The sequence below is a fragment of the Pristiophorus japonicus genome, chromosome 11 (genome assembly GCF_044704955.1).
Source record: "Pristiophorus japonicus isolate sPriJap1 chromosome 11, sPriJap1.hap1, whole genome shotgun sequence".
NCBI classification, from domain to species: domain Eukaryota; kingdom Metazoa; phylum Chordata; class Chondrichthyes; family Pristiophoridae; genus Pristiophorus; species Pristiophorus japonicus.
The window spans coordinates 165,575,672-165,590,620 of record NC_091987.1 but is presented as its reverse complement, the minus strand read 5'-3'; the positions used below and the strand labels follow the sequence as shown (position 1 = coordinate 165,590,620).

Genomic DNA, 14,949 nt, shown 5'->3' with positions numbered 1-14,949 from the left:
GGGATGGGGGAGAAGGGGGAGGGATGGGGGAGAAGGGGGAGGGATGGGGGAGAAGGGGGAGGGATGGGGGAGAAGGGGAGGGATGGGGGAGAAGGGGGAGGATGGGGGAGAAGGGGGAGGGATGGGGGAGAAGGGGGAGGGATGGGGAGAAGGGGGAGGGATGGGGAGGGATGGGGGAGAAGGGGGAGGGATGGGGGAGGGGAGGGATGGGGGAGAAGGGGAGGGATGGGGGAGAAGGGGGAGGGAAGGGGGGGATGGGGGAGAAGGGGGAGGGATGGGGGAGGGATGGGGAGAAGGGGGAGGGATGGGGAGAGAAGGGGAGGGATGGGGGAGGATGGGGGAGGGATGGGGGAGGGATGGGGGAGGGATGGGGGGAGGATGGGGGAGATGGGGGAGGGATGGGGGAGGGATGGGGGAGGGATGGGGGAGGGAAGGGGGAGGGATGGGGGAGAAGGGGGAGGGATGGGGGAGAAGGGGGAGGGATGGGGGAGAAGGGGGAGGGATGGGGGAGAAGGGGGAGGGATGGGGGAGAAGGGGGAGGGATGGGGGAGGGATGGGGGAGAAGGGGGAGGGATGGGGGAGGGATGGGGGAGGGATGGGGGAGAAGGGGGAGGGATGGGGGAGAAGGGGGAGGGATGGGGGAGAAGGGGGAGGGATGGGGGAGATGGGGGAGGGATGGGGGAGGGATGGGGGAGGGATGGGGGAGGGATGGGGAGGGATGGGGGAGGATGGGGGAGGGATGGGGGAGGGATGGGGGAGGGATGGGGGAGGGATGGGGGAGGGATGGGGGAGGGATGGGGGAGGGATGGGGGGAGAAGGGGGAGGGATGGGGGAGAAGGGGGAGGGATGGGGGAGAAGGGGGAGGGATGGGGGAGAGGGGAGGGGGGGGAGAAGGGGGAGGGATGGGGGAGAAGGGGGAGGGATGGGGAGAAGGGGGAGGGATGGGGGAGGGATGGGGGAGAAGGGGGAGGGATGGGGGAGAGGGGGAGAAGGGGGAGGGATGGGGGAGAAGGGGGAGGGATGGGGGAGAAGGGGGAGGGATGGGAGAAGGGGGAGGGATGGGGGAGAAGGGGAGGGATGGGGGAGAAGGGGGAGGGATGGGGGAGGGATGGGGGAGAAGGGGGAGAAGGGGGAGGGATGGGGGAGAAGGGGGAGGGATGGGGGAGAAGGGGGAGGGATGGGGGAGAAGGGGGAGGGATGGGGGAGAAGGGGGAGGGATGGGGAAGAAGGGGGATGGGGGGGGAGAAAGGAGATGGGGGGAGAAAGGAGATTGGGGGGGGAGAAAGGAGATGGGGGGGGGAGAAGGAGATGGGGGGGGAGAAAGGAGATGGGGGGGGGAGAAAGGAGATGGGGGGGGGAAGAAAGGAGATGGGGGGGGGCGAAAGGAGATGGGGGGCGGCGAAAGGAGATGGGGGGGGGGGGAGAGAAAGGAGATGGGGGGGGGAGAGAAAGGAGATGGGGGGGGGAGAGAAAGGAGATGGGGGGGAGAAAGGAGATGGGGGGAGAAAGGAGATGGGGGGGGGGGAGAAAGGAGATGGGGGGGGAGAAAGGAGATGGGGGGGGGAGAAAGGAGATGGGGGGGGGGGAGAAAGGAGATGGGGGGGGGGGGGGGGGAAGAGAGAAAGGAGATGGGGGGGGGGGGGGGGGGAAAGGCTGAACGGGCCGGGCCCGAGGCTTCGGGCAGGGCCCGTCCCCAGCACCAGATTTACAGGTCGGCGGCGTTGGGTCGGGTCGGGGGGAGGGAGATGCACTTTGTGGCGTGAAAAACGGGTGTCCAGGTCGGGACTGCGCCGTTCTAGGCGCGGCTCGAAACTTGGGTTCTATAATTCCCTGTTTTCTCTCTCCCTCCTTTTGTAAAGTGGTGTTACATTGGCTACCCTCCACTCCATAGGAACAGATCCAGAGTTGATGGAATATTGGAAAATGACTGTCAATGCATCCGCTATTTCCAAGGTCACCTCCTTAAGTACTTTGGGATGCAGACCATTCGGCCCTGGAGATTTATCGGCCTTCAGTCCCATCAATTTCCCCAACACAATTTCCCGACTAATAAGGATTTCCCTCAGTTCCTCCTTCTGACTAGACCCTCTGACCCCTTTTATATCCGGAAGGTTGTTTGCGTCCTCCTTAGTGAATACCGAACCAAAGTACTTGTTCAATTGGTCTGCCATTTCTTTATTCCCAGTTATGACTTCCCCTGACTCTGACTGCAGGGGACCTACGTTTGTCTTTCCCAACCTTTTTCTCTTTACATATCTATAGAAGTTTGGAGTCCATTTTAATGTTCCCTGCAAGCTTTCTCTCGTACTCTATTTTCCCTGCCCTAATCAAACCCTTCGTCCTCCTCTGCTGAATTCTAAATTTCTCCCAGTCCCCGGGTTCGCTGCTATGTCTGGCCAATTTGTATGCCACTTCCTTGGCTTTAATACTATCCCTGATTTTCCTTGATAGCCACGGTTGAGCCACCTTCCCTGTTTTATTTTTACGTCAGACAGGGATGTACAATTGTTGTAGTTCATCCATGCGGTCTCTAAATGTCTGCCATTGCCCATCCACTGTCAACCCCTTAAGCATCATTCACCAATCTATCCGAGCCAATTCATGCCTCATACCTTCAAAGTTACCCTTTAAGTTCTGGACCATGGTCTCTGAATTAACTGTTTCATTCTCCATCCTAATGTATTATGGTCACTCTTCCCCAAGGGGCCTCGCACAACGAGATTGCTAATTAATCCTCTCTCATTACACAACATCCAGTCTAAGATGGCCTCCCCCCTAGTTGGTTCCTCGACACATTGGTCAAAAAAACCATCCCTTATGCACTCCAGGAAATCCTCCTCCACCGTATTGTTTCCAGTTTGGTTAGCCCAATCTATATGCATATTAAAGTCACCCATGATAACTGCTGCACCTTTATTGCATGCACCCCTAATTTCCTGTTTGATGCCCTCCCCAACATCACTACTACTGTTTGGAGGTCTGTACACAACTCCCACTAGCCTTTTCTGCCCCTTTTTATTCCGTAGCTCCACCCATACCGATTCCACATCATCCAAGCTAATGTCTTTCCTTACAATTGCCTTAATTTCCTCTTTAACCAGCAACGCCACCCCGCCTCCCCGCCTCCTTTTCCTTTCTGTCTATCCTTCCTAAATGTTGAGTACCCTTGGATGTTGAGTTCCCAGCCTTGGTCACCCTGGAGCCATGTCTCCGTGATGCCAACCACATCGTATCCGTTAACTGCTATCTGCACAGTTAATTCGTCCACCTTATTCCGAATACTCCTTGCATTGAGGCACAGAGCCTTCAGGCTTGCCGTTTTAACATACTTAGATTTAGAATTTTTCTGCAAAGTGGCCCTTTTTGTTTTTTGCCTTGGGTTTCTCTGCCCTCCACTTTTACTCATCTCCTTTCTGTCTTTTGCTTCTGTCTCCAATTTGTTTCCCTCTGTCTCCCTGCATTGATTCCCATCCCCTTGCAATATTAGTTTAACTCCTCCCCAACACACTAGCAAACACTCCTCCTCGGACATTGGTTCCGGTCCTGCCTAGGAACAAAGCGCTTAAGGTACAAAGCGAGAGTATCTGCTTGTTTTCACATCTTTGGTTTATTCTTGCTTTTTGGGGGCGGACTACTTTTTTTGGACCATTGGTCAGCTTCTGCTAGTTTTCTAGGTTGGCTTCTATGAGATTTATATTAAAATGGTGAAAATAGTGATGGAATTTGTAAACAAGGACACTGTTTACCCAACGCGAGATGTTAAGGACACCACTTGTATAACTATGTACTTAGCTCTTATCAGAGGAGAATAGAATTGCACTTTACATTTTGGATGCAGCTTAACACCAGCTTTTCAGTAATGCTTCCAAGCCTTGTACAGCTGCAACATTGTCACTTCATTTCATCAGGTCACTTGAGAGGGTAATGGTTTTTCTATTTCACAAATCATTACATTCTATCAATAGAGAAGGTTAAACTCTTAATCCAATCTTAGTGATGAGAGTTCAATGGAAAACCATGAGAGAGAATATCCCTAAACTGGGTAAAGTGGAAACTAGTCCAAATCATTTCCACTATTTAAGCAAATCAGACAGCATTTAATACAAAAATGGTCTGTGCAGCTCAAAAATAATCCCATACATGTCCAATATACCTCAACATTCATCCTTCCAACTTCAAATTTGTTCACTTGAGCATTAAGGACTCCATTTTCTTTAAGGATAGAGTCCAAAATGTTCGAATACAGACAGCCCTTTGGCAGCCACAACACAATATTTAAGCTACAACCTGCTTAATGTACAACCAGATATTTACAACACAGGAGGAAAGTTTCCTCTTGCCATTGAAGAGCTTTGGAAAATTTTAACAAATGCCTCTGCAATTTCCTCACCTATTTCTATTAATGGTTCAACCATCAGGTTCTGCAGATTTGTCTATTTTGTGTCCCATTATTTTCTCCATTTCTTTTTTTTTAATGTATATTAAATTCACTAGGTTCCTTCTCTTGACGTGGTTTTAGGTTCCCTTGTATTTGTCCTCTTCGTGCACTGTGAAAACGACTGGAAAGTACATTTAACAAGTCTTCAATTTCCTTGTTGTCCATTGCACTCTCACTGCATTGCTTTAATTGGACCCACATTTCCCCTTTCCACACTGTCTCAATATATTATGAATATTTTTGCTGTTCGTTTTGATATCTCTTACGAGTTTTTTCATTTTCCTTTTTTGCACCTCATTACTTTTTGTATCCCTTTGTTGCTTTTTAAAGCTCTCCCAGTCCACTGGATTTCTGCTTCTGGCTCCTCGCTACAATTTATTGCCTCCGGTTCCCCTGTTTTGTTTTGGATGCTGTGCACATTGCTGTACAGGCAATTCATTGTTCCCTTCACAATTAACAGCAATTTTATACTCTGCTCTATAACTATTTATTGCCCGGCCTTTTGTGTTTCTCTTATTCCTTTCCGTGGTCTGACCTTTACTCTCATCTCCTATGTTTGATCTTTAGATTTGTGCTATTTTGACCAGATCCCTCCCCTTTTCTTACTCATTTAAAATCCTCACAAACAATCTCACATGGTGTGCAGCATGCTCATGTCATCACACCCATTGTGGACTGAACGCACCAAATGCATATTACTGCACGTCAAGCTAACAAAAGGTAATCTGCTTTCTTTTTGAAGGACAAGACAGCCCTTAACAGCTGGGAGAGAGCTGTAACAAATGGTGGTTCCCAAACTTCCAAGTTCCTACGAGGATGAAGAGCTGCAAAGCCTGGGGAGGGGCCAGCTACATTGTCAGAGGGGAGAGTACGAAAGTATGCGACAACTTCAAGTCCATGACGACAGTCTGCTTCTTTTCCTTCTCGTTCTATTGGATCCTCCGCATTTACTGTCAGTGAACTATTACATGGGCCACAGGACCAAGGCAAATCTGTGTGGTGGCTGGTGTGCAACAGTCACCCTACACTATCCTTTTTTGGTGTGGAAGCAAGTCAACCTCGTTTCAAGGGACTGCCTATGATGGGAACTTGCCGGTTACTCCTTCCACTGAAATCAACATAGAAATTAACAGTGCAGAAGGAGGCCATTTCGGCCAATCGTGTCCGCGCCGGCCAACAAAGAGCCGTACGGCCCTTGGTCAACAGCCCTAAAGGTTACATATAAATCTATGAACAATGACGGAAAGACAAAGAGCACCCAGCCCAGCCAGTCCGCTTCACACAACTGCGACACCCCTTATACTGAAACATTCTACACTCCACCCCAACCTGAGCCATGTGATCTCCTGGAAGAGGCAAAAACCAGATAGAAACCCAGGCCAATTGGGGGAGAAAAAAATCTGGGAAAGTTCCAGGCTATCAAAACTAGCGCAGATCACATCACCCTGGCCGTATTCTATTCCCTGAAGTATTTATTATATCTGCACCGTCCAACAAAAAGTCATCCAGTCTAATCCCAATTACCAGCTCTCGGTCCATAACCCTGCAGTTTACTGCACTTGAAGTGCCCATCCAACCATCTCTGAAAAGTGGTGAGGGTTTCTGCATTCAGCACTCTTCCAGGCAGTGAGTTCCCCACAACTCTCTGCATAAAGAAGCCCCTCTAAACCTTCCACCAACCACCTTAAAACTATGCCCCCTCGTAATCGACCCCTCCACCAATGAAAATAGACCCTTACTATCCACTATGTCCAGGCCCCTCAATATTTTGTACTCCTCAATGAGGTCTCCTCTCAACCTCCTCTGTTCCATTGAGAACAAACCCAGCCTATCCAATCTGTCCTCATAACTAAGATTCTCCATTCCAGGCAGCATCCTAGTAAATCTCCTCTGCACCCTCTCTAGTGCAATCACATCCTTCCAATACCAGAACTGCACGCAGTACTCCAGCTGTGGCCTAACCAAAGTATTATACAATTTAAGCATAACCTACCTGCTCTTATATTCTATGCCTCGGTCAATAAAGGCAAGCATTCCGTATGCCTTCTTAACCACCTGGCCTGCTTCTTTCAGGGATCTGTGGACAAGCACTCCAAGGTCCCTTTGTTCATCTACACTATTAAGTGACCTACCGCTTAATGTGTGTACCCTTTCCTTATTAGTCCTTCCAAAGTGCATCACTTCATACTTTTCTGAGTTAAATTCCATTTGCCACTGCTCTCTGCCCACCTGACCAGTAGATTGATATCCTCCTGCAGCCCATGACTTTCCTCTTCATCATCAACCACACAGCCCATTTTAGTGTCATCTGCAAACTTCTTAATCATGCTCCCGAAATTCAAATCTAAATCGTTGATATATACCACAAGGGACCTAGTAGTGAGCCCTGCGGAACCCCACTGGAAACATCCTTCTAGTCACAAAAACATCCATCAATCATTACCTTTTGCTTCTAAGCCAATTTTGGATCCAACTTGCCACTTTGCCCTGGATCCCATGGGCTTTAACCTTCATGACTAGTCTACCATGTGGTACCTTATCAAAAGCCTTGCTAAAGTCCATATATACTACATCGTATGCACTGCCCTCATCGACCCTCTTGGTTACCTCCTCAAAAAATTCAATCACATTAGTCAGACACGATCTTCCCTTAACAAATCCATGCTGACTGTCCCTAATTAATCCTTGCCTTTCGAAATGTTAGGCTGACGAACCTCTAATTACTCGGCCTATCCCTTTCCCCTTCTTAAACAAGGGTACTACATTAGCAGTCCTCCGGTGCCATGCCCAGATCCAGAGGACTGGAAAATGATGGTCAAGGCCTCTGCTATTTCCTCTTTTACTTTGCTCAACAGCCTGGGATGCATTTCATCCAGGCCTGGGGACTTATCTACTTTCAAAGCTGCTAAACCCCTTAATACTTCCCCTCTCACTATATTATTTCATCTAGAATATCACACTCCTCCTCGATAGCAGTATCTGCATTACCCCTTTCCTTGTGAAAACAGATGCAAAGTATTCGTTAAGAACATCTGAGCTCTGCACCTCAGAAAACTATTTTAACCCTCCTTCCTTATTTTGCTCCTGGAGATGTGCCAGAAGACGACACTGCCAGAAGAGGCAGCTCAAAGGACATCTGCTGTGCAGGCCCCATATCCGGACGCTGAGACATCTGCCAGAGACCTGGGATGCCACACTGGAGAGCACCATCCCTTCCAGCTTCGACAGGCTCGATGACTAGTTGCAGGTAATCAGGAGGTAGAGCTTCACCATTTCATTCGTACCATTCAGTCTGCTTCCCCACACATTAGCGGCCGGGCTGAGTCAGTGCCTACTACTAGTGACATGACACAATGGACACAGATACTCTTGCTGTCTCTCAAGATAGCAGCACATGTATGGCTTCCCACTAATAATCTCTGTTGCTTGCACAGCTGACAAAGGCCACAGGGTCAAGCTGCCCATGCAACAGTAGAACAGGTGCAATCTACACAGCTCAGGTCTTAACTGACTTGAGACGAGGGCCATCTCAGTCCCCCCAAGGTTCCTATTGCAACACAGCAACCAGCTACTTTATGCACTCCTACCTCTGGGTAGCATTTTGCAGAAGTACAAGTACGAAGTTTGAAAGTCAAAACATCAGACACCGTCGTCAAGGGGAACCACTGTTGAAACCAACACTAGGTATACACAGTATGTTCTTACATTATGGTTACAGTAAAATTGGCATGGAGACATTGCTCTCAAAGGTGTGGAAGTTGATTGTGTGCTGGCATGAATGGGAGTTTTGTGAATTGTTGCACACAGAGAAGGGTCTGTAGATGATAGAATATATGCAGGGAAGAAGGTAGGTATACGCTGGGCCATAAAATCAGTAAATGGATATGGTTGTCAAGAAGTCTCCTGTATGAGCAGCATAAGTTTTGCAGTTGGCAACAGGTTGCTCTTCACGTCAGGATGTGTGACTTGGAGGGGGTCATGCAGGTGATTGTGGAGGGCAAAGGAATCATGGACACAGTTGGATAGGGTCAAGTCGGGGGTTCGGTGGACGTAAAAGATCCCATGCACTATTCGGTATCCTGGCCAATATCTATCCTTCAATGAACAACAGATTAACTGATCATTTATCACATTGCTGTGTGCATATTGGCTGCCACAGTTCCTTACATTGCACCAGTTATCTTTACCTGCTTGCTAGTATTGCCCCACCTTTCAGAAGGCGGCGAGTTTCATCAAGAGTGGAAAGGTCAAAGGACAAGTGTGACCCCGTCATTCACCTTTTCAACTCGAGCCAGAAACTGAGGGGCTCAAGACCAGGAGCAGTTTCTTACATGCTGTCCAGCCCTTCAAATATAATCCCCATAGCTCTAGACTCGATGCTTGTCAAAGCATTTGCAGACAAAACCACACAAGCTTTTGATCCAGAGGAATCCCTTCCAACAGGAGCCAGTGAGCCTTGGCCTACTTGGCTGTGTCTCAATCGTCTCAGGACTGGTGTCGCCCACTGCAGAGCTCTCATGCAGAAGTGGGGATACAGCCAAACCGATACTGTCACTGTTACTGTGCAGAGGCAACTGAAACAACGGAGCATCCTAGAATGAGTGTCCCTTGTCTCCCTCAATTCTGGCCCCAGAAACAGAGGAGTGTCTGTGATACCTTCCTGTGCAGGCCCATAACCACACTTACTGGTCCCTGTCCCAGGACCATATCCTGAGAACACACTTCATAATGTGTCAGTGTGAATAGAATCACAAGGCATGAATATTTGTCACTCAAGAAGGGTAAGGGGGGTGGGGGGGCAAAACAGAGGGACCTGGGGATGCACACTCACAAATCTTTGATGGTGGCAGAGCAAGTTGATAATGCGGTTTAAGAAAGCATATGGATTACTTGGCTTTGTAAAGAGAGACACTGAATATAGAAATAAGGAAGTCATGCTAAACGTTCACAAATCAGCTGGAGTATTGTGTACAATTTTGGTAGCACTACATTTTGGGAAGGATGTCAAGGCCTTCGTGAAGGTAGAGGAGGTTAATCAGGAAGATACCAGGGGTGGAGAGATTGGAGAAGTTGGGATTGTTCTTGTTGCAGAGAAGGTCAGGGGAGACCCAATAGAGGTAGTCAAAATTGTATGGGGTTTTGATAGAGCAAGTAAGGAGAAAATATTTCCTCTGGCAAGTGGGTCAATAACCAGAGGTCACACATTGAAAATAATTGGCAAAAAAACTGAAGAAATGTGGAAACATTTATTCACACAGGGCTGTTAAGATCTCTGTTAACAACAGCATCTCTTTTGTCAGTGGGTTTCATCTCGCGATACTCCCAACTCAATCAATACTGAGCCTGACATGATAGCAAGCTCTTTGGCCAAGAGGTTCTCGCACACTCCATAATCAACCACTTCTCCTGTCTCCAGTCTTCCAGATACTCCTGGACCCCTCGCTCGAGTCTCTTGCTTTCTCTTGAACTATCGCTTTAACATTGGCCATCTCAGTTTCTCTACCCTACCCCACTTAACCACTCAAATCTATCCCCTTTGAACCAGCTATTCCCAGTTCCTAACTCAAAACCATCCCTAAACAGCAAAAAGCTTTTACAGCAGTTTTAACCCAAGTTGATAAAGTAAATGTTGGCCCCTTAGAGAATGAGACTGGGGAATTAATAATGGGGCACATGGAAATGGCAGAGACTTTGAACAAATATTTTAGAAACATAGACATTTACAGCGCAGAAGGAGGCCATTTCGGCCCATCGTGTCAAGCCAGCTGACCAAGAGCCGCACGGTCCTCGGTCAGCAGCCCTGAAGGTTACACATATACCTACGAATGAACAATGGCGGAAAGGCAAAGAGCACCCAGCCCAACCAGTCCGCCTCACACAACTGCGGCACCCCTTATAATGAAACATTCTACACTCCACCCAAACCAGAGCCATGTGATCGGTCTTCACGGTAGAGGATGCTAAAAACATCCCAATAGTGGATAATCAAGGGGCCAAAGGGATGGAGGAACTTAAAACAATCACTATCACTAAAGAAGTAGTGGAGTGCCACAGGGATTGGTGCTGAGGCCTCAACTATTTACAATCTATATTACTGACTTGGATGAAGGGACAGAATGTAATGTAGCCAAGTTTGCTGATACAAAAATGGATGGGAAAGCAAATTGTGCGGAGGACACCAAAAATCTGCAATGGGATATAGACAGGTTAAGTGAGTGGGCAAAAATTTGGCAGATGGAGTATAATGTGGGAAAATGATCCACTTTGACAGAAAAAATAGAAAAGCAAATTCGAATTTAAATGGAGAAAAATTGCAAAGTGCCGCAGTACAGAGGGACCTGGGGGGGGTCCTTGTGCATGAAACACAAGTAGTTAGTATGCAGATACAGCAAGTAATCAGGAAGGCAAATGGAATGTTGGCCTTTATTGCAAGGGGGATAGAGTATAAAAGCAGGGAAGTCCTGCTACAACTGTACAGGGTATTGGTGAGGCCACACCTAGAGTACTGCGTACAGTTTTGGTCTCCGTATTTAAGGAAGGATATACTTGCATTGGAGGCAGTTCAGAGAAGGTTCACAAGGTTGATTCCGGAGATGAGGGGGTTGATTATGAAGATAGGTGGAGTAGGTTGGGACTATACTCATTGGAGTTCAGAAGAATGAGAGGTGATTTTATCGAAGTGTAATATTTTCAAGTTTGTTGACGACACAAAACTAAGTGGGATTAAGAGTTGTGAAGAGGATGCAAAGACGCTGCAAGGTGATTTAGATAGTTTGAGTGAGTGGGCAAACAGATGCCAGATGCAGTATAACGTGGATAAATGTGAAGTTATCCACTTTGGTAGGAAAAACATAAGGACAATATTATTTAAATGGTGATGGCTTGAGAAGTGTCGATGTACAGAGGGACCTGGGTGCCCTTGTACATCAGTCATTGAAAGCAAACATGCAGATGCAGCAAGCAGTTAAGAAGGCAAATGGTGTGTTGGCCTTCATTGCAAGAGGATTTGAGTACAGAAGCAAGGATGTCTTACTACAGTTATACAGGGCCTTAGTGAGACCGCACCTGGAGTAGTGCACGCAGTTTTGGTCTCCTTACCTAAAAAAGAATATACTTGCCATAGAGGGAGTGCAGCGAAGATTCACCAGGCTGATTCCTGGGTTGGCAAGACTGTCGTATGAGGAGAGATTGGGTCAACTAGGCCTGTACTCACTAGAATATGGAAGAATGAGAGGGGATCTCATTGAAACATATAACATTCTGACTGGGTTGGATAGACTGGATACAGGCAGGATGTTTCCCCTGGCTGGGAAGTCTAGAACAAGGAGTCACAGTCTCAGGATACAGGGTAGGAAATTTAGGACTGAGATGAGGAGACATTTTTTCACTCAGAGGATGGTGAACCTGTGGAATTCTCAACCACAGAAGGCTGTGGAGGCCAAGTCACTGAATACATCTAGGAGGGAGATAGATAGATTTCTAGAAACTAAAGGCATCAAGGAGTATGAGGAAAAAGCGGATGTTGAGATAGAGGATCAGCCATGATCATATTGACTGGCAGTGCAGACTCAAAGGGCCGAATGGCCTACTACTGCTCCTATTTTCTATGTTTCTATGAAACATAAAAGATAATGAGGGGGCTCGACAAGATGGATGCAGAGAGGATATTTCCACACTCGGGAAACTAAACCTAAGGGGTATAGTCTCAGAATAAGGGGCAGCCCATTTAAAACTGAGATGAGGAGGCATTTCTTCTCAGAGGGTTGTAAATCTGTGGAATTCTCAGCCCCAGAGAGCCATGGAGGCTGGGACATTGAATATATTTAACACGGAGTTAGACAAGATTTTTGAGCGATAAGGGAGTAAAGGGTTATGGGGATCGGGCAGGGAACTGGAGCTGAGTCTATCAGATCAGATCAGCCACAATTTTATTAAATGGTGGAGCAGGTTCGAGCCTGCTCCTATTTCTTATGTTATGTAATTTTAAATTCATTCCAGAGATGCTGTGCTCGTGACTCCAATAAATTCTGCAGATCATCATGTTGCAACCCAACAGTTCCGGCGAGAAACAAGCTGCACAAACTTGTCATGCAAGCTGCAGTAACCATACCTTGTATCCTAGTGCATTACGTTGCAGCAACGGGGGTGCTGACTGATTAATGTCTTATCGTGAGAGGTGAGGTCAGGGCAAAGGAGCGGCGAGAGTTCGTAGAGCTATGTGATCGAGCCCCAGGAGAGGAGTGGGTTCAGGCCCAGAAGAGGCAAGGGCCCAGGGGCAGCACGATCCAGCCCACACTGCGCTGTGTGTGCGAACTATGACCTTGCAGCAAAGCTTGGTCTCCAGTCGTCTTGGTTAATTCCTGCCACTGGACCAAGACCTAGCTCTGTCAAGCCCATGTGGTGACTGGTGTCGAACGGCCACCACACCATAAAAAAAATCCACACACAAGCATCTTCCACCCTTGAAGATGTAGTTTAGGACCTGGAATATTAGGTCCTTCATTGAAACATCTGTGAACTCATCCCTTTTTGGTATGGAAGCAAGTCATCTTCGATTCGAGGGACTGCCGACGATGTCTTATCGTGAAACGTACCCAGAGAGTCTGCGACAAGACATACAACACTGATAACTTTATACACGAGAGCCGACTAATGGTACACAGGGTGAACAAGTAATATAGAAAATAAGTACATTTACTGCAGCGACATTTACTGTTCTACTTTCAGCAATATCAGAAAAGGGAAAGCACAATTTGAAGGCAGCTGCTCTCTATTATACTGTGTTTTGGGTCGAGCTCGATTTGTACTTACCCAAGCATTTAACAGGAATCACCATATGAGTGTGACCTCGACACTGTTTCTTTCCCTTTTTACACCAGTTCTCAACGCTGATTGGCTTATTTGCTTCCACTACGTTAGTAATTTGAAGCTCTGGATAAACCTAACAAAAAATAAATAATGTGAAATTTACATCAGAGACGTTTATATCTGCAACTCTTAAAACATAGCAAATGCAGTTTAATCAGAGGCAGTTCATCAAGGGAGGCATTGCCCCGCCTCGACACCCAGTGAACGAATTGTGGTCTCTGACCTGGAGCCCCCAGTGCTTCCGACCTTTGACTGTCAGGTACCTCCCTCAGTGAACTTGAGTTCTGACGAAAGGTCATTGGCCCAAAATATTAACCTGTTTCTCGCTCCACAGATGCCATCTGACCCGATAAGTATTTCTAGCATTTTCTATTTTCAATTGAGATTTCCAGCATCCATAATATTTTGCTTTGGTTTATATGGATTGAACTACCTAGAAAGCAAATCGTATAAACGGGTTCCACAGATAACTCGGTTTCTGAAGAGGCGACTGAATCATGCGAGAAGGAGTTTAGATGAACTAACAAGGGTAGTCAGCTTGTTGGGCTCAGAAGCCTCACCTGGTTTGTGAAACTCCGATATTCTCTCCTGAAGAAAGAATATTTGCATAACAGAATTCCAGAGAGTCCATTAATACTGGACATAAGCCTTTCCTAGACTCACCTCTCGACAATAGTGTAGAATTTCTTCCTTGATTCCTAAGCAGCTTTTGGTTCCTGAAGGATCAGGTTCCCATTTTCCAGTCTGAATATTGACATGCATATTCAGCTTCCCACAGAACATAGCAATCTGTGGCTCTGCCACTGCAAATCCAGCTCCAGTATTGGCTGCTAATGCCTGGAACAGAAACAGAAAAAAATTAGCAATTTCACCAGCGATTCTTCACTCAGGAACTCCTTCCTTTCCCAACCTAATTCGGCGGGAATTTGAAATTGCTTTTTGAAGAACAGAAGATGGACCACAACAGTCGAATATAAACCAGGCTTTGACTCATCACCATCACTACACTCCATTCTCCACCAAGGCTTTAGAATCCAAGATTACCATTAAACATCAATTTCCAGATACTTAACCCATGGGACTCCATACAATGGAAGTCATTCCCCTCACTCCAATGCTGCCTTCCATATCTCTCGCTGAAATGTCACCTCATGACACAGCCCACTAAGACCAATTTCTTCCTGTCCGACATAAATGAACCTCACAGCCAGAAAGATTAAGCTACGTCCCTGATTTGTTTTGTACTTGTCTTCATTGCTGTGGCTGAAGTATTGTTACACCATTAAGTGTAAAGTCTAAATTTAGGACTGTTGATTGTCGGTCTACATTCATTACCTACCGGGGCAGGGGGGGGGGGGGGGGGGGGGGGAGGAGAAAGGGGGGTAAATTCACTGTGATGGATGCTGGAGGTTCCATTGTATCTGTGACCAACACTTGAGTTTTAAACTAACATCGAACAGAACTGTACAATGTGATTCAGTGCTTAGATCGGCCCTCATTCACGGTGTCTCATGATTAAAACTCTTACTAATTGGCAATGAAGCACTTTGGGTCATTCTGAGGACGTGACAGACATTAAGTAATTGCAAGATATTTCCTTTCTTTATTGCAGCAACAACCGGGGAACAAAACATACGTTTACA

The 14,949-nt window shown here is 47.3% G+C and overlaps 1 protein-coding gene across 2 annotated transcripts in view; it reads right to left on the bottom strand.

Annotated features, from left to right (window-relative positions):
• The window catches only part of aplp2 (amyloid beta (A4) precursor-like protein 2), a 90,688-nt gene extending 76,548 nt beyond the window's left edge, over nt 1-14,140 (bottom strand). For both annotated transcript variants that reach the window (XM_070894239.1, XM_070894240.1), the window contains exons 1-2: nt 13,970-14,140; nt 13,250-13,379 (exon numbers count right to left, since the gene is read on the bottom strand). In XM_070894239.1, the coding sequence (XP_070750340.1) occupies nt 13,250-13,379; nt 13,970-14,089 (250 nt within the window). In that variant the 5' untranslated portion in view covers nt 14,090-14,140. The remainder of the gene's footprint in view (nt 1-13,249; nt 13,380-13,969) is intronic.
• Between the last annotated feature and the right edge of the window lie 809 nt (nt 14,141-14,949).